Source organism: Cavia porcellus, unplaced genomic scaffold (assembly GCF_034190915.1).
Source record: "Cavia porcellus strain 051 isolate PalLab524CR breed Dunkin Hartley unplaced genomic scaffold, mCavPor4.1 scaffold_2, whole genome shotgun sequence".
Taxonomy (NCBI): Eukaryota; Metazoa; Chordata; class Mammalia; order Rodentia; family Caviidae; genus Cavia; species Cavia porcellus.
Window position 1 is genome coordinate 17,930,308 of NW_026947485.1, and position 23,795 is coordinate 17,954,102.

The 23,795-nt window shown below is 34.4% G+C and overlaps 1 protein-coding gene across 5 annotated transcripts in view; it reads right to left on the bottom strand.

The window, feature by feature from the left end:
* Positions 1–1,549: 1,549 nt before the first annotated feature.
* The window catches only part of Etv1 (ETS variant transcription factor 1), an 87,208-nt gene continuing 64,962 nt past the window's right edge, over positions 1,550–23,795 (bottom strand). For all 5 annotated transcript variants that reach the window (XM_005003615.4, XM_005003614.4, XM_013152470.3 and 2 more), the window contains 5 exons: positions 18,549–18,617; positions 17,620–17,688; positions 14,727–14,896; positions 9,828–9,929; positions 1,550–4,681 (listed from right to left, as the gene is read on the bottom strand). In XM_005003615.4, the coding sequence (XP_005003672.1) occupies positions 4,460–4,681; positions 9,828–9,929; positions 14,727–14,896; positions 17,620–17,688; positions 18,549–18,617 (632 nt within the window). In that variant the 3' untranslated portion in view covers positions 1,550–4,459. The remainder of the gene's footprint in view (positions 4,682–9,827; positions 9,930–14,726; positions 14,897–17,619; positions 17,689–18,548; positions 18,618–23,795) is intronic.

Here is a 23,795-nt window from a genome sequence, read left to right on the forward strand (position 1 = left end):
ATGTTTCTCAAACCATAAGTATAGTTTAAATACAATCAAGTGAATTAAAAATTTCTTCCCTATAAAAACAAAAATATAATTTTAGAAAGAAACCAAATAAGAATATTGGAGTGTATATGCAGAAAAGAAATCTTCCTTCCATATGAATTCATAAACCATAATTATCTTATGTACATTTTTAATTGAACATTCTAAAATCCTCAGTATTTCTATAAAGGCATCCACTAGTCTCATCAAATTCTTTTAAACTATACTTCTTTATAGATTGTTTTTAAGATGTCTTTCTAATTCTCATTAATAAAAAAGAAAAATCAATTAAAGGCCCAGTTGAGTTCTCTTGGAGTAAGTCCTCAATGGTCCTATATTTCCATAGCCTCAATGGTTCAACTTTTAGTGTCTTTTCCAGCACGAATGTCTTTTTGATTCTTGGCCTTTCTGCTGTCATATCACAACTGCCCAATACATATTTTTGCATTCTTCAATATTTTTGTAATTTTTTATCCAATTTGTTTTTAAGGACTCTTTTCCCCATTTATATCAAACTGCAACTGGAAAATAGTTTCTCAGTGTTTATTTTAAATGTTTTTCCTTTAAGCTTCAAGTAATAGCCATTCAAATCACCTTCTTTTCCTCTAAGGTTTTGGCATTATAAATTCTGAACAAGTTTGTGCAATAATGAAGAGGTTCATTTTAGTATTTTCTATCATCTGTCCAAATGCTGTAATATCAGGCAGTAAACTGCTTTTCTGGTCATGCAACAATGTCAGCTCCCTTTTTGAATTGTTCCTTTAATTAACAAAAGAAATACTCTACATATTGTTTTTATCCGATAAATAATCACACATGTCAAGATCATAGAGTAATAAATCATATTAACACCAAAAATATTTTTAAAATATAATCTGGATTGAATAACACATTTGATTGTGGTGTTACTATTCTTATCACACCTTGTTTTTTCCTCTAATTACACAGTACTTACTTTGGGGCAAAGAGGACTTAAATATTGCAAAACATAGTGTGATAACAAAATGATTTAATGAAGTAGATGAACAGGAATGTACCAAGCTTGCAGAAGTATTGATATAGAATAAAGAGAGATTATCTCAATGGTAAATAAAAACGTTCCTTAGTAAATTCTGATTTTAGTTCCTGAACACAACTTTGGTCAGTGAGTAAACTGATTAGCACTTTCGTTACATGGCATCTTGGAGTGTGTGGAGGGCTAAAACAGTTCCTTCTCCCAGTCCACAAGCTTTATTCCAGTTCCAATCCCAGGAATCTGTGAACAGTTTGTCTAACCGAGTAACGTGTCATGTGGGATTGAAAGACTCTTGAGATGTGGAGATTATTCTGGGTTATCTGGGTAAAACATAAATATACTCACAAATATTATTATGAAATGGCAGAAGGAGCTTTAACTACCACTGAGAAGGGGTCTGACTGGGAAGAGTGAGGAGTTGTGGGGTGTAGAAATAGCACGGAACCCCTCGGATCCTCCAATGGGAACCAGTGCCATGGGCATCTTAGTTTGAACCCTTAAGGTTCATTTTGGACTTCTGATCTTCAGAGCAATAAGAGGATCTGTGTGTGTCCTTACTAGAGTGGTAATCTGTTTCACTATCTAGAGGAAATTAGATCTCTAGGATCCTCCATGATCCAAGAAAAATGCTCTGCACTGTCAGTTTTGTGGATTTTTATTTTGAAGTGTTTTTAATAGACATAACTCAGAAAAAGTGACCTTTCATTAGTTATTTGGAAATCACATTCTTTGCTGTAATTAATCTATTTGATGTTAATATGTCATCAACAAGAGACAAGCATACACTAATGGAGATGTTTCTATCAGTTTTTTTTTACCTATTAAAAAAAGACAAGTTTCACGAATTAATTTCAATGTTTAAATAGCAAATTCAATCAGAAATTCAAAACACGAAATCTTGCAGAAATCAGCTGCCAGATTTATTAATCTACCTGGAAATAAAAAACATAAAAACACAACCAAACAAAAGTAGAATAAAATAGAACTTAAAAAAAAAATTAGGTACATTTCCCAAAAGAGTTTATAATGCAGTATTTTGAACCCTTCAATATATAATTGGAAATATATTTAAACTTGGTCAATTCCTTCATTTAGCTCAGTGAGTCACTACCTTAAACAGCAGTCTACATAGTTTGTCCTTAAATATCATATAATTAATACCATTAATTTCTTTGATACTTTAATCTAACTCATGACCCAATTCTTCCTCACTGACTAGAACTAGAGTACTAAAATGAAATAAAAGAAAAAATAAAGAATCCTTAATGATTTTTATTTAGAACATATTTTAAAAACCCACTTAAAAGTTCTCCTTCAATTTCACCAAATATCTCAATCGTACATCTCAGTTCACTTTGCAATAAAATTTCACTGAATACTTTAAAATCTGTTTTTATTCTAAGTGCTGGAAATGGCCACATGAGCATATTGGGGGGGTCTGATTTTTAAGGCATAATTTATTGGTCCATAAAGGGCCAAATAATATATGACGTGAACATCGAATAATCATTGAAATCACAGGTTACATACACATGTTGAAATTAGAAAGCTATTGAAGGAGTTAATGTGAATAACATTGATTTTAGTATACGGTTTGCTCAATAACTGTTCAAATTAGAGAAATTGCTGTGTTGCAAAATGGGTAGCTGGGGATAGTTTTTAAAGAGTCCTTTCTGTGATCATCATAAAATGCTTTCATAGGTTTGTTTTGGCTTTGTGTATAAATTTTTAACGTTTAGTTAAAGACTTTCATTCCTCTAGTATATTAATGGGTTGAAAAAATTCGCATTACTTTCTTGAATCTTTTCACAAGCCATTCAGTGATACTGTAACTCTATTTAGGTTATTTTTTCAGAGTGGATGGAATATATACTGCTTTCTATACTTCCTCCAAATGTAAAACAAAACAAAACAAAACAAAATATCTTTGAAACTTGAAATTTTTAAGTCTTCTCTCAAAGAATCTGGTCACATTTACAGGAGTGTCCAAACGAGATGATGGATAATATCAGTGCCAGCACTATGTCATACAGCAACTTCTTCATATTCTTTGACAGTTTGTAAGTCATTTTCCATTTCACCAAAAGTTGCAAAAGTTTCCACAGTTTCCCTTAGCAAGCTGAAGCTTACTCTTCATTTGTCAATGTGCATAAAAGCTGCTTATAGCATAGCATGGCGTAAGCTATTTTTTAAGCAATAAATGGTTTGAGTCATCTATTTTGTCCTGAAATGCTATCTGTAGTTAACTGCATTGCTTATAAATGGTCATAGTAAATTCAGCATGAAAGAGAATATTACAGAAAAGACAGCAGCAGAAGCATTAGCATTATCTAATATTTATATATGTTATCAACATAACACAGCAGTAAAACGTTTAAATGCATATCAACGGGTACCATGTCTAAAAATTACTATAGTACCTATTTAATGTAGTGGATATTTCTCTTAAAGAGTGCTTGCTGTAACTAGAACAGCATAATATGTGATTTAGTACAGTTAATTCTTATTGATTAAATAATGTGTTTATGTACTGAAGGAAGTGAAAGACAGATATTTTTTGCTTCATTGTGATCCCAAATTTAACACTTAAACGAAGATTCCAAAGAACCATAACATCATTATTTAACTAAAATGGGTTTCAAAATATTTAAAAGACAGTATGATTTTTATCTAAACAGCAAGGTGGCACCAGATACTTGTATCGCTACTGGCCTGTGACTCAGTTCCGAGCCAGAGTCCAAAATTGTGCCCCTCATTTACAGTCAAGATAATTACTCAGCTTCAGAGAGAGTCGCCCAGTTTTACGCTCATCCTCTGTGAGTCATGTGTAAAGCAAAACAAAACAATGGCAAACGTAATCAATTGCTAAATACCTTTTTACAAGAGGTGCAAAAACAGTCCTTTCTAAAAATTAAACTGCCATTTACAGTAGATTTTTTTTTTTTGTATGCCTGCAGAGACTCAGAAGTGATGGGGGGAAATGCCCTAGGCAAACAGTCTCCAAATGGATATTTACACAATGTGAAATCAACTGTACCCTAGTTACCCAGAGAAAAATGAAGATTATCTTGTTATTATGAAATCAAACAGACATGATATAACTTCATCATACCTAAAACCTGTAGGACCCTATCCCAAGCCTAAGTAAAAAGTAATCCCCAGATCCCTCTGCCCATTCACCCATTGTCTTCCTGTTACATAGAATAAATGTTTAGATTACTCCCACCCACCCTCAAATAAAGTGCGCAATCCATGGCAGACCATAGAATAATGCAACAGGAAAAGCCCCTTTTTGTATTATTATTTAAAAATAAAATACAAACAACAAAAATAAAAAAAGATTGAAGAGAACTCAGCGGTTCTCCGCATCTTGCAGAAAGAAAAGCGCAAGGACGCCCTTCGTGACAGTCACTCGTGTCAGTACACATAGCCTTCGTTGTAGGGGTGAGGGTTGCAGCAGCCCCCTTCCGGCATATAGGCCATGCTCTCATCAAAGTGAGACAGAGGCACCGTGTCCTCCTCGTTGATGTGACGTTCCATGTCTGTCTTCAGCAGCGGGCGCTGATTATCCGGAAAGGCCATGGAGAACAGTGCTTCCGGGTCACACACAAATTTGTAGACGTATCTCTCTCCAGCCACCTGAAGACAACATGAAAGAGAAAAACACATCCTCACCACCCCCAGGTGGGAAGGGATTAAAAGGGGGAAAAAGAAAAAAAAAAAAAAAAAAAAAAGAAAGAAAGAAAAGAGCATGACTTAGTATGCCAGAAAGGATGTATGACAAAATAAGAAATCAACCAGTTAGCAATAGATACAAACACAGTAAGTAGCCTTGGGGAAAATAAATGAGGGTCCCAGCAAGGCAAATAAAAAATATCGACCTTCCATAAAGGTAATAGGTATTTCATTCCGGATACAGCTGGAAACTCAGCAGTTTATTTATTTTAACATAAAAATAAACTTTGCACTGTAGTTTTTTTTAAAAAAAAGTAAAATATTTAATGTAGACATTTCATATTGAAATTTATCTTTTTAGGGTAATTGTTATTCCTATAAAAACCTGCACCTCTAAGGATTAGTGTCTGCCTCTTGATACTGTATTTCTGACTGGGTATAAAACCTCAACTTTCAGGAAAAGTATGCTTTATTCTTAATAAGACTAGACTAGTGATTCACTGATGCTCAAGGTGCACATTCTTCTTCCTATTTATTTATTTCTTTAGCACTATGTAGTCTCATCTAAAAAGCCAAAGATAGATGGCCTTATTTAAATGAAAGATGGACCAAGAAGATGGCATTATCCCGGGCACATCACTTTTAAAACTGAAGGCAAGATACATTAAACAGAACTTAAGGACGTGTACAAAGTGTCAAACTGAGGTGTAAAAAAGGTGAAAAGAATTTAAAAAAAATGCAATGCATGGACAGGAAATGAGAAAAAGAAATATGTCAACTCGGTCTAACATAAAGTTGACACAGTATAATCTATAAGGAATGGCATAACCTAAACTTAAAGTCTCAAGAAAGATGCTTTTGTAGAAAATTATAAACAACAGAATGAGACAAATATGTTAATACACTTCCCATTAACAGAAAACACTGGAGTGCTCAAAACCCAAGAGGATGGTGAGCAAACACAGCTCTTTGTACTAACTTAGGCAGTGACTGTGTGTGTGTGTGTGTGTGTGTGTCTGTGTGTGTTTGTGTGTGTGTGTGTGTGCACAAGCATGTGTACTTTATAATTTCAGATAGCTGAATATTACTCAGCGTTTGCATGTTCCTGTGTGTCAAAGGCAAGACTGCTTTGTGATGTGGGGAACAGTTCCTGTGACGGTGGTTGAAAAGTCACATTTTATGTTTAGGGGAAAACAAACAAATGCCAAGGAACCTTGTTCTGCTGGATACACATTTATGACATTTTTGGCTCTGATTTAAATAAGAGGACCACAGCAAATCCAAATAATCGGAATGCTCCTAAACATGAATGCGCTCTCAGTAGTGTTTATGATTTTAGATATATCTCCTAAGTTGCTGCTTGGCTCCTGGTCTTGTAAATGGCTCTGTGGGAAGCTAGTGGTGACACTGAAAAAATGCTTCAGGAAAAGCAGAGAGGAGCTTGGCATAATTCATTTACTTTGTGGCTCAGAAAATGGAAATTAATTTCTTAAGTTGAACTGGTAAAATGACCTCAAAAATAAAAATAGGCAAAATCAGAAACAAGCTGAAATAATAAATCTTAGTGCCCTTTATATTTTTTTGTCATTCAAAGTATTTTTCAGAATCACAATAAAATAAATGGCCTACCTTCCTCTGAGAGATCTATAACCTGTTTTATTTTGGAACCATAGAGAAAGAGATATTTGTTGTAGTTACTGGAACATTTTTTGTCTGACATGTTGATACTGGCTATAATTAGAAGTGATGTGGTAACTGAAGACTTTTAACCATGGGGGATTTAAATATATACCTTACTCTCAAAATTATAAAATATCTTAAGGACTCGCCCATACTCATTGGTTCTTCCTAGTTTCTTTCTGAATTAACATTTTGGTTGGTTTTTTAATTTTTTAAGTTAACTTTTAAGGGTTACCACTACATCTATTGGATTGTGTTAAATGTAACTGAGCTTAGAATAAGAGCTGGCATCCAAAAATGAAAATGATGTCTTTCATTATTAATAATGTAATTAGTACACTGTTTTACATTAAGAATGCCCAAATTGCCACACAGAGATAGAAAAAATAGGAATCAGAAGTAAGCAATGAGATACCTCATAAAATATATTATCAAAGATAGATGTTTCCATTATGCTTTAATTTATAAATTTCAAAAGTAATTCAGGATATTGGTTACCGAATTAGAAATGACAGATTAAGCAAAAAGAAATAATGCTGTATAATTAAGTCACCCAGAAAACAACTACTGTCAAAATATAGTATGTATTTTGGGGGCATTTTTTTTCAAGATAGAAATACACATCTGTTTCTTATAAGGTACAATAAATATTGCTCCACTATTTATTTCTTTCATAATCACTGAAATTAATTATCTTAATTTTTTGCATACTTAAAAGTAGTTCCTTTTATTTGCTAGTCTTTTCACTGCTTTTTACGAATGTCACATAAGTCTATGTTTCAGTCAGTGAATAAAAGTGGCCACATCAATATTTCCCCTACACATTGAAATGTGTAATCCCACACATAATTTTTTAAATAAGAAGGATGGCAGTATTTCTCTGAATTACTATCTTACAATTTACTTAATCAGGAGAAGGATGCAGATGTTAGAAGTTAGGATGAAAAGTACAGAACATTCTAGAAAGAATGCAGAAGATGCCCTGGGGGAGTCATGGATATGTCCAGAGGCAGCAAGGCGAGCTCTGTGTGTGAAGGAGGCTAAAGATGGCCATTAGCATCATCAGGGGCCTGGCTGTGTACTAGCTGAAGGCAGACTGCCGTTAAATAGTGTGTCCTTTGCTACATCACACAGTGACATCCTTTGGGTCTGTTATATACAGCATTTTACTTCCCTGCATTAACTGACAAATAAATCATAAATAGTTTTCTTTGGCAGCTACAGTCTAATAGGGACGAATATGAGGAGGGACAACATTTTTAACTGTTTTCCAAGATCTATGTCACCATTTGACAGGCTTCTGCCTTATAAATTTATTAAAATAAGAGAATGTATAAATGAGGTAAGGGATGAGACAGTAAATAAAAGGAAAAGTAACACTGGAGATGTGTGTGGTAAGTCTGAGAACATTTCAGAAAATTTAACACCAGCTATCCTGGACAGCCTTTTCAACTATGCTAGTTTGGGCGTCCCCAAAAGAGCCATGTGGTAAAATCTTGGTCCCAGCATGGTAGAATTGGGATGGGGTGGTAATTTTAAGAGGTGGAATCTAGAAAATGTCCTTCCATTTCTGAGTGCATGCCCTCAAAGGAGAGAGCGGAGCCAACCTCTCCAATTTTTCTATCACTCCTTGTCCCTGAGAAGAGTCTGCTGTTGTTGCCTGACTAAAAAACCAAAATAGCAGAGCAACTGATCCTGCAAAACTGTGACCTAAAGTAAACCTTTTCTTTATATAAATTGGTTAATCCCAGGTATTTGTTATAGTAATGCAAGGCTGATAAGTACAAGTATTTCCTGAAAGCTAATGTGTAACTGAGGATATTGTAATAATTTTAAATCTCTGCAAATGGTCCTTTTAGTAAGGAGCCTAATGCTCAAGACACACAAGTCGCATATACCACAGCTGACACTGACTTCAGCATGTGAGCTGCACTGAGAGCCACCATTTATTTGAGACTTTCATCAGGCCCCTAACGTACAAAACATCTCAGATACATGATTTCACTTGATTGTCTGTCACAGCATCTTCAATAAGGTAAATGGATCACCATTTAGTAAGAAGGGACTCTGGTGAGAGGCCAGATGTGGTGAGAAGCCAGCAATGAAACCAAACTCAAGACAACACTGCCACTGCCACGCAATGTGGCCCAGGGAAAGCACTGAACAGCTACAGGGAAGGTCTGGGGAGGAGCCCTGCACAGAAGGAAGATAAGAGAAAGAAAAGAACAGCAAGTATTTGAAAGGATTCAGCTATAAATAGTGTGGTGGGAAAAGAAGGGAGCAGAGAAAAACGATTCCAGGGCTGAGATGGAGAAGACAGAGGGAGCGGATGGCTCAGAGCCACGTGTGTTGAAGGTGAGGTCCAGGAGTGGGGGAGAAAAACCTAGTTCAGCCTTGCTTTTGAGGACTTCAAAAGCGCTAAATTCTAAACCAGAAGATTTCAGCACTGATTCCATGTGATCTAGAAATGTATGCTAATTCTTCCTGTTAAGTTTCATGTAGCAAATGGATTCATTTTTTTTCTTGGCACCACAATGATGACATAAAAATAAACTAGGATCTATGATATGTAATTAGATTTGCACCCCAAAAACATACAAAGGATACATAATAACTATAATGTCCACAACAGATAAATCATAAAAGTCAAGGTAATTAAAATGGAAACACATGCAAGCTGAAGAACATAACAGACATCTAAATATTCCATCTTTATTTGCTCATTAGTTACTTCAAAATGTTGTATTTTATTATAACTTATTTATTTTATCTTGAATCTTTTTTTAAAAAAAATCTACTTCCAAATATTAAAGGAACTGATTTGAAATAAAATATATTGACCTTTGTTCTACCAACCCAATAAGATAAAATGCTTATTTTAAATAAATGTCTTGCAATATTAAACTGTCAGAGAATGAAATCAGTCAAAGGTATTCGGCAAAGAATATGTGTTTTTCCTAATGAGGAAAAAAAAATATCCTCATCTTTATAGAATCAGAACATGAGAAATAAAAGAATTAAATTAGTCTAACGTTCTTTATTTTTACTGAAATAGATATACAAAAGTATATATATATATATATATATATATATATATATATATTTGGAAAGAATGCACAGAATAACAGCTTCTGGAGATATATACAGGCAATATCAATACTGAAGCAATCCTTATTTAAAAAACATGTACACCAAAGTAGAAACTTCCAGGAAGCCTACTACTTTGCATATAATATTATTACAAATTTGTCTACAGTGTTCATGAATTGGTAAATAGAAAGGTTTGCAATACAAAAATCAAGAGCTAAGCATTTGTTAAAATGAAGGAAAACCTTGCTTCAGCAATGCAATAATATGTGGCTTTTAAAGTATGACGTGCAGATTAATGTGCAACATTTCAATGAATTTTAATGCTGTATTAGTTGCTCACCTTTTGCATGATTCCTTTCTCATAGTAGTAGCGGAGTGAACGGCTAAGTTTATCATAGTTCATCGCTGGCCTGTTTTTCTGAATGCCCCAACGCCGAGCCACCTGCCACCAAAAGAGAATTACATTATAGGGTTAAGTATTAACTTAGCATATTTCAGAAGAAAATGGTTAATTGAATAATTACTTCACAGCCCATAAAAACATGTCCAAATCAAAGACATAAGCAAACTTACAAAAGCTATCGTGATCTGCATTTCCTGTGTCCTGGTTTGCTTTTTAAACCAGGCGTGCAGTGATCATTCTGAAACATCACAATAGAATTCTTTGTCACTATTGTTTGGGGTATAAAATTAAATGGAAATAAGGGAATGTGTTTACAGCAAGAATAAAAAGACTTCAGTTCACCAAAATGAGGCAAGTTTTCCAACTGGGGATACATTACCTGTTTTTTTTTTTTTTTCCTTCTCAGTGTTTTGGGCAAAACTGTAGATTGAAAGAAGCTTAATATGCTTTATAAAGGTGGTTTATTTTGATAAACCAAAGAAGAGACCCTTCAGTTACTATGACAAAGAATAAACAAGTGGCATTGGAGTGGGAGTAGCAGAGAACACAGTATACAAATTAATAAACTGAGCTGCAAATAATTTGTATTGCCCGGAGCGGTGTCAGAATAAAATTGTAGCCAATATCAAACTGGAGAATTAAGCATTTATTTGGAGAACAGTAATTGGATGCTAAAAATAAGAAGGAAGTAGAAAAGGTCAGCATGTATATGAGTCGACAAACAAAAATCTCTAAAGCAGAATGTCCACTTTGTTGTTTAGTAAAAACTCAGAGGTTTTGACTATGTGGCTTTGGTGGAGCAACATTTCAGACAAAAGCAGAGCTCATCAATAGAGATTTAAAAACACACCTCCCTCTCCCTCACCGCCTGGTAGGACTACTTGAGGAATTGTCAAAGATAGTGCAGGTGGCTTCTGCTCCCCCAGCTAAAGCCATGTTCCCATTAACTTCCACTTTCATTATTCTGAGCAAAAAAAACCAAATGCAATTGTCACGCAAAACTAGGTAACCCTAGGAAAGCATTACCTAATAGGGTTTGTGTGTTCTTTCATTTCCTTGAAATTCTAAGTTTTTGCTTAGAATTTAAGTATAGTTCTAACTATATACTAAGTTATAATTTGGTATACGTTTTTGTCACATATACTAAAATAGCTCTTCAAAGAGAACATTCTGGCTCTTATTTTATTAGCAATAACCTGACTTCAGGATTTGTTTTATTTTGCATTATTTTTTAAAATGTGTGTCCTTGCTATTTTCTTTGTAATTTGCAATCTCTAAGTGAAATACAACTTGCTTTAGCCGCATGCATCAGTCATTAAAGTTTCTTTTAAGAGCTAGAGAGACATGATGTAACAGGGACAAGACTACATCCAAACCAACAATCATAGTGGTGTATACACATTAATTTCCCCAAAATAAACTTGAGTTTAAGATAAATATCCTAAGCAATTGGGAAATGAGACAGGGGAAAGACGGCAGTAAGGAATTAAAGTATTTTCTAAATAAAATATTGTTCAAAAACTTAACAATGGGCATTCAAGTAATGTTTAATAGACATGCAGCTGAACAGCATGTAGACCTTGAGGGGATGTGACTATAAATTATTAATGTCACTTCAGATTAAACAATCACCTGAATACTTTTTCATCTATAAATGATTCTTTTCTAGAAACTCAGCAGGATTCACCTAGAAAATAAAGTTAAGATAACACTGCGGATGTCTCTAAGGAGAGAAGTATGATTTTTTAAATGCTATGAAAAAAGTGGTCGGTTTATAGAGTTTGATTGTTATGATGCCAGTTAATTCTCAGCACTGGGGTTAGTAGTCTATATTATAAAAAATGAGTTCTTGCACATGCTTCCTTACAAAGTTGAAAGAAATGAGAAAGCAACAGGATTAGGAGATACAGACAGAAAAGAACTTTACAGTTGACAGGGAAGAGGAATAATTCTCGGGTCTGGTAGACCACCCACCCATCAGCTAAGAAGGTACAATCAGTGACATGGCTGCATGCCCCGAAAAGGCATATTTTTAACATGAAGTACATGAGATCCTTATAACAGTCCTTCAAATGAAAACTTTGGCTTTAGCAAGCAAAGTCAAAAAGACGCTAACACAATGGCATTTGGCCTCACTGTCTGCAGAATTAAATAGGACATTGTGATAGCTGAAGTTTCATGTTTCTTATTTTTAAACAGTATACTTGCTTTAATTAACAGTGAACCCGAAAAATACAAAACCTTTCCGGTGCTCAACAAACCTGAATATCATCAGAAGACTTTGACACCACGTTGTATAGATGCCCAACTATATTAACAGTTGTCCCTGAAAGAAATTCTTAATGTTCTTAACTCAAAAATAATTATGCCCTTATCTCAGAGATCTCCAAAAGAGAGATGTTAAAGATTATGTATTTGCCATCATTATTCACACACAAGCAGCCGAGAATCTGCCCATAGCTGAAAACACAATTTTAAACCTCAAGATGAACTTGGAAGAAATGGAACTCCTCAGGCTTCGGGGACATCCTTCACGGGTTGTGCTATCTACTGAAAGAGCTGATATATAGAGGGAGCTTGGGCCACACAGGTGAAAGAAATTGCACAAACCTTTTCCAAATAAGAAGTTTTAATAAGACATCACAATCATTGCCTGATGAAAGCAATTGCAACAGTGAGTGATGCAGCAATAAAATATGGGATGTTTCATTTCGAACAAAAGCCTTCAGAGACATTTGGTGCTTATTGCACCATTCCCACTGACTTAGTTACCATGTGGAAATGGTCTACCGGCTCTAAATTATCCTCTCTCTTTTTATTTCATGAGTCTGCTGCACACTAGCTGTCAAAATGTCAGTTTGTTGTGGGGAACAGATGTAACTGTATTTCTTCCCTGCATTGAAAAGTGACAGAAACTTAGAATCTGATGAATCTTGATGGTCATCTGGTTAAATCTACTTATTTAAACTTGATCATCCAAAAAGTCTATAGTTACTGTATATAAGAACTTAATCACTTGCAGAAATTTTATTCTTCCTAGTGGATCAAGAAGCACTGACATAATTCAGTAATGTCTCTTATCTTAACAAATACATGTCAGGAATAAAACATTACATTTCTGCTTTGTTTATTTTAATCACAGGTGGAGGGAAATAACTGTTTAACTGATACAAATCCCTGTTGAATATGGTCAGTTCCAGCATGAATCAAGTCGTGCAGGATTATTAACATCGAAGGGGAAAGCAGACATTCCCATGATGGTACAGGGATTTCAAGTTGCTGTTAAGTATTTCTAGTTTTAATTTGTTAATGTTTCATGTGTTTGTGATTCTTTCACCATCATTTAAGCACGTTTATTAAAGAACAAGAAAACCAATGTTCTTCGTTAACCAAATTCTTTTTTATACACACTATACACAATTAAACACCTAAATATTTACCTCATACTAACCAAGAGGCATTTCCAGTTTCTGATACAAAGCTCTGGGAGGTATGTCTGTGTGTGTTTGTGTGTTTGACGTGAGGCAAGAGAGATACTGTAAAGCCAACCGTTTAGTGCAATCAGAGTATTGATAAAATGGAGGAAGCTTAATTGCTCTAACTACACTGCTTATTTCATGCTTCTTCTAATATCTTTTTGAAACAGAAAGAATTCACTAATTTATGTGGCTTTGTCTTGTGAACATCAAATTAGAGCTTATTACCTGATTATGCTGAATACTTTAATAAAAGAAAAAAATCAGATGTAAAGACCCAGTAGCCTAGGCTCTAGATCTCCAGTAAATATGAAAATAATCGCTTTGAGTTCAGAAATACTTCAGCCTTATTGAATTTTTTTTAACATCGATGAGATGGTCAGGTTCAATAGCCTGCAGTATAGTCAGTCCTAAGCATGTTAGTCAATTTTAAGCAGAGAAAGGATCTTTAAAATGCCACAAAAATTTCATGTAACAGTCACTTTTACATAGAGGTTCAAAACGCTATTGATAGGTTATGCTCCAATAACAGAAGCAGCCTTAAACAATTTCATTCTGTGGACAATAAATATTTAACTGAGAAATCTCCTATGGAAATACTCCATTTGTGTGCACTGCAGGGTGAGATGAGGGGACATTTGAGGGGTTAGCGGAAAGTGTGTTCCACATATACACGTTATCTCTATGCAGATTCTTTCATTTTGGTAATTTCTTCTGAACAATGGCAACATTTTAAACTACAGTGCTGTCTTCCAGTGGAGTGTTTGCAGTCTGGCTGACTTGAAACAGATGTCGCTAACACTCAGAAGAGTGTCTCTATCAGGCCTGTGTCTTGTTAAGACACAAGGTCTGCAAATTTTCCACTGTGGCCCTTACATATCTTCATCCTCCTAACAGCTGTTCTTTACTTCACCCCTCTTGCACATAATTTTGGTCTTCAAATGTTTCTCTCCTATCCGTTTGATAAAATCCAGGTTATCCAAATAATGACTGCTAATTCAAAAGAAAAATTCCTCCGCCTCTAAACTAATTGGACTTGGGCAGACCTCTGCCCTCCCCCTTAAGAACCATAAAACTCCTGCCTCCTCCAAGTTAGATGCTCCTTAAGAGATTTTTCTGAATATGCACTTCTAGGCTTATGACTGATCGTCTTCAACATCAATTTTATAAGATGATATTCAATGGGAAACACCATGTGATAAATTAATAATTTTAGAGATTTTTTTGCAGCCCATTGTCAGAAAGTTTCTGCAAGGTTTTTAAATTTTTTAAAGTTACCTTTTGGCATATGAATCAACCATACCAGTTTGATTACATTCTAGTATATTTAATTTTCCTAACTAAAATCTACTGAACCAACCTCTTCAGGTTCAATCAGTTTAAATTCCATGCCTCGACCAGTCCAGGCGATAAAATGAGAATTTGACGGATCGTCCAGAAGAGCTACCAAAAACTGCCAAAGCTGAAGAGATCCTCGCCTCTGGTACGTGGGTCCTTCCCGGTACATTCCTGGCTCTTGTTTAATGTCCCCTAAATTAAAAAAAAAAAAATGTGAAAGTATCTATTAGCAGTGATATCAAGTCATTTACATAAAACTTCTCATTAACTTAGTCATTGAAATGGTTAAAGACAAGTCTACCTCTGCACGCTTGTGTAGAATAAATCCATAAATGTCATTGACTTATAACATTTTTTATCTACAGTAACTCTTTTCTCATCATGTACTTAAAAACATGCTGTCTAATCATATGTCTTTGTTTATTGTTAATGTCATTACTCACTCCTTAAGCAACAGTGAATAGGAGGAAATCAATTTTAAGCTCTGGGCATTTTATTTATACAAATTAAATTCTGCAAACTATAATTTGCAAATACTTTATTGATGTGCACATGAACAACTATTGAAATTTTGTTGCACATATTTCAAAGCAAATTTAATAGTATCATAAACTCTGAGTTAAATAACCCATACTTTATAATAATTTTGAAAGTCTCTTGGGTAATTCAGGTTATACTGGATTTCTGACCTCAGGTCTTCCTTCCATATCTTTTTAGACTTTCCCTAACAGATATTACTTTTTCACCTGGCAACAAACAAGAATTTTCACTTGTTTTTTCTTTATATTTTGTATGTATTTCACTCAATTGAATTAAGCTTGCTAATCTTTTTCTAAGAATCCAATTTAAAAATACACCACAGCTTTTAGTAAATCTGTGTTCTCAAGCAGGAATGATTTCCTTACGTTATATTTATTTGACACATATATAGTATAAAAATGTGTTAAGAAGCAATGAAAGTGTTAGGATTACATTTCTCATATAAATCTGGTTAGTTTTCTATCCTTTGCAAAACAAAACACAAAATAATACTCTTGTCATGACCAAACATCTAAAGAAATGTGGATTTAGCCACATTGGGGATTGGATATCTAGGTTCATATAAGTACAGTACATCATTGTTAATGTATAACGGTTTTTTTCTCTACTAAATAAGCAATTCAGTGAGAATATATTCCACAGAATCTATTCATACTAAGTATGAATTATAAAATTTACCATATTAATATGCTTTCTAAAATTTTCGTTTGGTCAACAGTTAGAAATATATCTATTAAAGTAACTACAGAACAAACAATACTTAAAACATCTTTACATTGATTTCAATGCCATTTTTATTTATCTTGGTTTTCTTTTGGAGACTTACATTTTTTATTGGGTAACAGCAAATACACAGATAGAGTAAAACAACCTGAAATTTTATAGTTGCTATAGTGTTTCTGCCTATGAATACGACTGATCGTATGGGCCATGCACAACAACAACAAATTTCCCTTTACTTTCCTTTTTCCTCCTTTATTTATAAAATGCAAGAAAAACACTCTCAAAAAAGGTATTTTTAACATAAAATGGAAGACTGAGAAGGAAAAATCAAGACAGCTTGTTCCCTAAACAGTGTGACTTTGGCCTACCGGCTGTAATATAATCTTGCCCATAGTTTTAAGACATTCTCCCTCTTACATGCCTCTACTAATGATGACATTCCTTGAAATGTGCAGCACAGCATAAATGACAGGAAGTGATGAAGGTCACTCCAACAAGTAGATGCTTGAAAGCTTTGTCGCCAAAGAAAAAGTTGTACTGAGAATTGTAATGTTATCCTAATTGTGCTAAACAGCAGAGCTCACACCTTAGAAACCAACATGAATTGTAGAAGAAAGCCCAAAAAAGTGATCCACTCTGGGGTTCCAACGCTGTGACCTCGAACAAATTTAGCAATTTTAAAGACTCACTACCCTTTCTGCAAACACAAGAGTGTAAGAGTACTGAGAAGCAGGGGAACACAGTCTTCAGTAACTAATTAGAGACTGAAAAGCAATCTGAGTGTGTACTTCGCTGTTTAAATAATGACAATTAAAATCTCTGAGTTCCCAAGTCATTATAGCCTGATCCCCAAAGTTTGTGCAATCAGCTAATCAGAGGGCCCCTGCTCGCTTCCTGTTTAACAATCAAGGCAGGAAATACGAAGACCACTCTGAAGAACCACTAAATGAATTAGCTGTTCACTTTTTACCCAGGCTTCCTTGTAGATGATGACTTTTTCCACCCTTGTCAAGAAAAGAAGATTGTATCTAACTTGATGCTCATTTTTTTTTCTAAAGATCTGAGACCTTTTCTTTGAAACAGTGAGTGATATTAAAAAAGGCAATGCTTTCCTAACTCCCTTTTAAGCAATTACAAAGTAATGATACATTAGTAATGTACATCTTACTTGGAAAAAAAAAAAAAGAGGAACTAACAATCACTAACCAAATGGGCAGTTATGTGGTTCCTGTGTTCCATAATGCATCTTTTCATGAACAATAAAAGAAAGGAGGCTGCATTAGTCATCAGTGCATCCATAGTAGCATGCTTTCTGCTCTGCTTTGTTAATTACAGGATCAGCTTTCAATAAAGCTCGAATAACAAGCTGCATGTGCTCAGCAGGGCAATGGAAAGACCCCTCTTACTCTGCACAAAGCCCAGCAAGAATGACACTCTCTGGCTATGGCTCCAAAAAAGGACTCTTTCACAGCAAAGAGGAAAAAGGGTTCTTAAAAGAGAGAATTTATCATAAATCATGTTTAGCTCAAATGGAGTACCTGACAAATGATGTGCATAGAAATCTTTAAGTGGTGTGTGACCATTTTTGAAACTGGGAAAAGTGAGAATTCTCTCTTACAGAAATCAAAACTGCAAACAGGGAACCCATTTACCGTCAAATTTCTCTGGAACAACACAGGTGTCATCATAAAACTGCCGGGGGCCCTTTTCAAACATACAGCCTGTGGGGAGAATGGCATACATTTATTAATGACACAAACAGAGCTCATGAGCAATTTAAAATATACCCATTAATGCAAAAATTGTTTCAAAAATGATTCTGCCGTTTTTTGGTCTTTTGGCCCCCAGACACGCCATTTACCCTCTTTGTTTCAGTTTCCTCATCTACACAATGTGAATGACCACCATCTACCATCTCACAGGGTTCTGCGATTACATGATTTAATGTATGAAAATCGAGCGTGATTCCTAGCACACAGTGGTATGTAAATATTAGTTACTTATATTAGTAAACCAAGAACAGATCTCACATAAATATTGGCAAACGTAAGATTTATAATTTTTCATCTCCCTGTCCAGTTCCTTCTTAGCTTTATTATTCAATGGGAAGAGAGAAAAATCAGTGATTTAGTGGTGTTTATCTCCCATTATTACTCCGATGCTCTGAAGCAGGTTCCTTTTTATATTCTTGTAAAAATATCTAGGTAAATGTTGACAACTATGACTTACATCTGTAAAAGCAAAACTGAATATTGTCGAAGTTTCTACATTTCAGTAGAGTGCAGGAAAGAGGACTAATCTATAAACCACATGTTCTTCCTTAAAAGAATGTGGTTGTTAAGGAAAAGAAAAAAAAACACAGAGACCCACTTTAAAGCTATTTCTATGTTCAGGACTCATGTTAATATGAGCTATCAGCACCAGAAATAAAGCCTTCCTTTTACTTAAAAATTTAAAAGTTTTAAAAGAATGGTTATGGAAATATAAATGAATGTTCTCAAAGTCTAGTCTGATTCACTAAGTGGCCACCTATTTGGAATGGTTGACTATTTACAAAGAACTTTAAAACTAGAATACTTAACTTCTGTTCTGCCAGGATGAGTCAGGAAGCCTTCTTGCCTCATGTAAATGGAGTGGCAGCTAGGCACTTCTGAAGGGGGAAACAAGATTAGTTACAGCTGGTCAGGAACTGAAAGGGTGTTGTTTTCAATGGACAGATAGCTAGAAAAGTTCCAGCACTGGCATAAGTCCCCAAGAGGAAAATCAGTCAATGTGGTTAATATTTCCGGCAAAGCTCACACAATGGGAATATGACTGCTATCTCTTAAAAGGCTGTTAGGAGAACCATAGGAGATAAACATCATGCAGTGTACACATCCCATGGCATACTATGTACATAAAAAAGTCATCAAAGTCTCATTCTTAGTTTATTTCATGAACACCTGACAAAGTATTATGAAAGAATTCAAACAGCTAAATCCTTTTAATGTAGTTGTTATATTATCGCCAGAAAGAGGCACGGGTGACCTTTCATTTTTAGGAAGAGAAGTCATATTCAAAACCAATGGCGAATCTAACACAAGTATAACAATTCGGAGCAAAGATTTATTAGCCTATGTTTGAGGTTGGATCTAAAATGTTCCCCAAAGGCCACATACTAGATGCTGGTTGCTAAGTTAATGAACTCTTGGAGTGTGATTGGATCACGAGGTCTCTAAGTACATCAGTGGGTTAATTCACTGACATCACTGGGAAGGGATGGTAACTGAGGAGGTGAACAGAACAGATCATGGGCTATGACCTTAAAGACTGTATCAGTGTCTTCTCCTATCTTCCTGCCTACCCCAAAGTGACCAGTTTTCTTCTTTGAGGCTCTTCCGCCATGATGGTTCTGCCCTGCCATAGAACTAAAGATAATAGATGCGGATAACTATGAATTGAACCCTCAATGTGACTCAAAAATAAACCTCTCTTGCTTTTCAGCAGGGGCACCAGGTATTTTACCAAGCAGTGGAAACCTAATACACTCCAACAGTGAAGCCTTGCCATCATGAACGAGGTATCTCATACTGACAAAATAAACTTTGTCTATATTTACACCTTACATGTAATGAGTGTGTTTATAGCTTAAATATGGGAAAAAGAAAATAAGTATGCAACAGCAAGCAAAAGATTAAAATTCGAGTTCTTCATTTAATGCTAGTTAAGATACATAACTTATGGCCAATCATTTTGTAACTACATTTCTATAAAATAAAGATTTGTGCCCCAAGTTCCTTAATTCTGCATGTGGAGGTTTTCTTACCTAACCACAGGTAAATTCATGGTGAAGTCAGTGAAACTTGACTTCCATGATCATCTGCTTTTGTAAGTTTCTTCTAAGGCTCTGTACCTAACTTCCTATTGGCAGCTTTATTTATTTATTAATTTTTTTTAAAGAGAGTTCTCCAGATGTTATGTTTTAGGTCCGACAAATCTGGGCCAAACTTCACATTCAACAAGCATAAATTATATAGGAATGTATAAATATATAAGAAGCAAGCTAATTATATCATCCATATGTATAGATAACTTACGTTTTCATAACACTATGTACAAAAACTAAACTCTTAAAACACATATGACAAATATGTCTATTTAATACAAAAAGCATTGGTTGTTTCCTGTCACTTGTAGTGAACATATGACTACTAGACAGATAATTTTTAAAAATTTAAACAAGTTGAAATCTAAAGCCTCTTATCTCTTCATAGCTATCTATCTACATACGCTGTTGTTATAACAGATTGTTAGCTCTATTTATTTGGTCTAGAGGTAATTCTTCCTTGGTCTGATATGTTACATTAATTTTAGCACATGTAATTGTTTTTAATTTTGCCTGGTAATGGATGGTACATCTACTTTGGTCTAATGATGAATATTGATTTAAAAAATGAGGGATTTTTCATCCTGGAAAATTTATTTAATGTCATCTGAGTCAAAAATAATGGAAATCTGTAGTACTAAATAATATTTAAAGATATGAAGGAATTAATAACCTATAAGATGCTATAAAACTGATTATCAAACATTGTATTATGTTACACTTTCTTCATAGAAAATATTATGTACTATGGAATTCTGATTCCAAAAAGGATAAGTTAACCCTGTTTCCTCATATCTATCAGTATAAAAGAGTTGAAGCACAGTTGATCTTTGGGGTTGCCAATAGTTAGCAATCCATGTTATCCCAACTTTTTAGCCAATGACACTTTGAATTAATTTTTAATGTTATTCTGATTTATTACCAGGTCTAAGGTTGCCCAAAGCAGCTGAGTTTGGAAGGGACAATTTTAATAACAGCCATCAACTCAGCAGCTGCTCAGAGGCAAGCATTTTGTTGTACCAATGTTGACACCCAGCCACAAAATACTTTTGCTGACTGCTGAACACCTGGAATATGGCTGTAAAGACAGCTGGCTGGCTCTGGAGGCAGTGAGAGGAAAACACACAGGCTAAACTCTATTACATAAATGTGTGACCAAATGTTGTCTCTCCTTCCCAGAGGTGCAGAAAAAGAAAAAGAAAAAAATAAAGAAAAAGTGAAAATACAAACATTCCTGAAAACTCTACCAGCCAGAGCTCAAGGAATGCCTTATAAAAAGTTTTTTTTTTTTTAGTACAATATAAAATCAGCACAATCCTGGAAAATCGAATCAAACACTTTTGAATCAAAGCTAAGATCTGATACATACTTTCACAAATTTAGATGAGAGTTATTAAAATAGCTGATTTGTTGTTTATGGCTGTACTTAGTAGCATTCTCATAAACTTTTAGCTATTTATCTATAATATTTATGCTGACAACATTCATCATAAATTAATGACATATGATAAGGTTAATGCCAAAGTTTTCATTACATTTTCAAAGCCCTAACATGGTATCTAACCTTTTAAAAGAAAAGCAATGAATGAAATTTTAAAGGGATGACAAGAATATAATTGTGTTTTTTACTATACCTTAGAGTAAACAAAATTAATATCCAGCTCTTTAAATTGAGACACTTGGCTAGCATTGCTTAAATCCTGTCTCTCCTTAAAATTGGTATTCTTTATCTGGTCCAGAGAAGTCTGAAAAAAAATGGCTATGAGGCTTGTTCCCATAAAGTAACTAAAATCATGTTATCCTAGAGTGATACCAGTTAATTTATGACTATCAGAGTGGGTCAGAGTCTAATCAAATTGTAGAAGCATTTCCAAAGTGATTATTCAATCAAATGACTAACATGGTTAATTAGGGGCCATAAACATTGCTCTGAAGTTCATCAAAGTAATGACTTGCTCAGAAAAATTACTGCTAATTAAATTGCCTGCTCCTTTCGTTTCTACCTTATCTGATAAAAAGATCCAACTGATGAAGTTTGGCAATACATTTAACTTCTGCTAAATGCTTAACTAAGATCCGAACTAGCTAAGCGGCCACTTCAAAGACAAATGTTTTGAGGCAGGGAACGGAAGTGTTGTGTATGCATCCATTTCTGATGGTGCATGGAATAAAACTTACAAAATTCAACACCAATAAGCTGACCCTTAAGACACGCAAAATTGGTAGGGTGGAGGCATATTTATACTGCTCTACTCTGCATCCTGGGATTATAATTTTAGGATCACTAGTGTAGCACAATGACTACAAACAAGCATGTTTTCATTCAATTTAAGCAGATTTTGAATCTCAGTCTGATGTTTCAAAGTAGTATGATATTTTGTTAATAACTTATCATGTTAACTTGCAACTGTAAAATGGGAGTAATAACATTTATGTCTATAAGAGGGCTGTTAAAACCATATGAGGTCTTGCGTAATATATCCCAGAGTATTCGCACATAGTAAAACTTTAATATTATTAATAATTATGAATAACAGAATCTATTAAAGTGACCCTCCTACACATTTAAGCAGAGTAGATCACAGTATTTAAAACTAGAAATATTTATATATCTAAATTACTTTTGGATCTTAACTTGCTATTCTTAAACCATGAAATGTCTGAGATTTTATTAGTATGCTTATTCTGAAATATTCTTCACAAATCTATAAAATTTATGATATTTAAAACACAAATTCAATTTACAAATACATGATTTACAAGGTTTAAGCTAAAATCTCCCTTATATTTTTTTTAAATTTGAGGGGATATAGCTTTTAAAATTTCTTTTTATATTAGTATTCATTGATGTTTGTTCCTAAATAACATTGCCTTAAAACACTTTAAATCAGTTTATAAATTGAATTGTGTAAAACAAAATTAGAACAAAGAACTTTTATTTATTTAGAAGCTTGTGACTCAAAGAACCCCATAACATGATATTATTAATGGCCAAATCAGCTTGCAGAAATTAAACTCCCTATAATTTGTTACAGATGAGTTCGTGGTGCTGAAAGCTGATCTAAGACATTGCAAAAATTCAAAGCAGCAAAGCATTGTTGTCGTTTTAATGCAGTGATCAGTGTAGGTGAAGTTAGGAATAATCAAAATCAGCATTCCAGACTACACAATTTAGTTAATCTTCACCTTTTGGTAATGTTATTAAAGACTTCATGCAGGCAAAAAACCTTTTTTTGTTTGTTTGTTTTTGTTTTTTTTTTTCAAAAGTTGCATTTTTGTGTCTTGGATTTTAAAGCTGTGCAGAGAAACATAACACTGATTTGGGAAGGGTCTAAACCACAAAGTGCAGTTTTGAATGTGCACATGTAATTCTGCCAATCTCTCCTCTGATTTGCATATTTGCTGCCCGGTTGTACAGAATGAAAATTCCCCTTTAGGGCATCATTTGCCTAAAGCTTTTAAAAGCTACATCAGGCCAGAGCTCAGAAAAATTATTGGGCACAACTGTCTGAGACATTTCTACCAGCCCTGTTGAAACTGTTTTGTTATCAAATAGTGTGCAGAACTAGAATTGTTTCTCATTATAAATTTTAAACAAGGGAAAAATCATCCTTTCTCATTGGATCCTTTTGGCTAAACAATCAGTGTATAATTTAATTAAGCTTTCAAATGTCTTAGAGTACATGAGAAAACCCAGTACCATACAAGTTTGAAGTTTTGTTTTAATGTGATTCTGCTCTCACGTAAATGTACGAGGTAAAAACGGATTGACTACAAACTTTACTACTTCCTCATGGAAACGATAGGATACATAAAGTTACAGTGTGCTGATGATGGAAGAAAACTTAATAAATTAAACATGTAAAGCCAAAATAGGTTATATGAAGCACATTTGAAATTGTCATGCAACTGATAGAAAACAGGTATGAATTTAGGGATGTGTGTGCATGTGTGTGTGTGTGT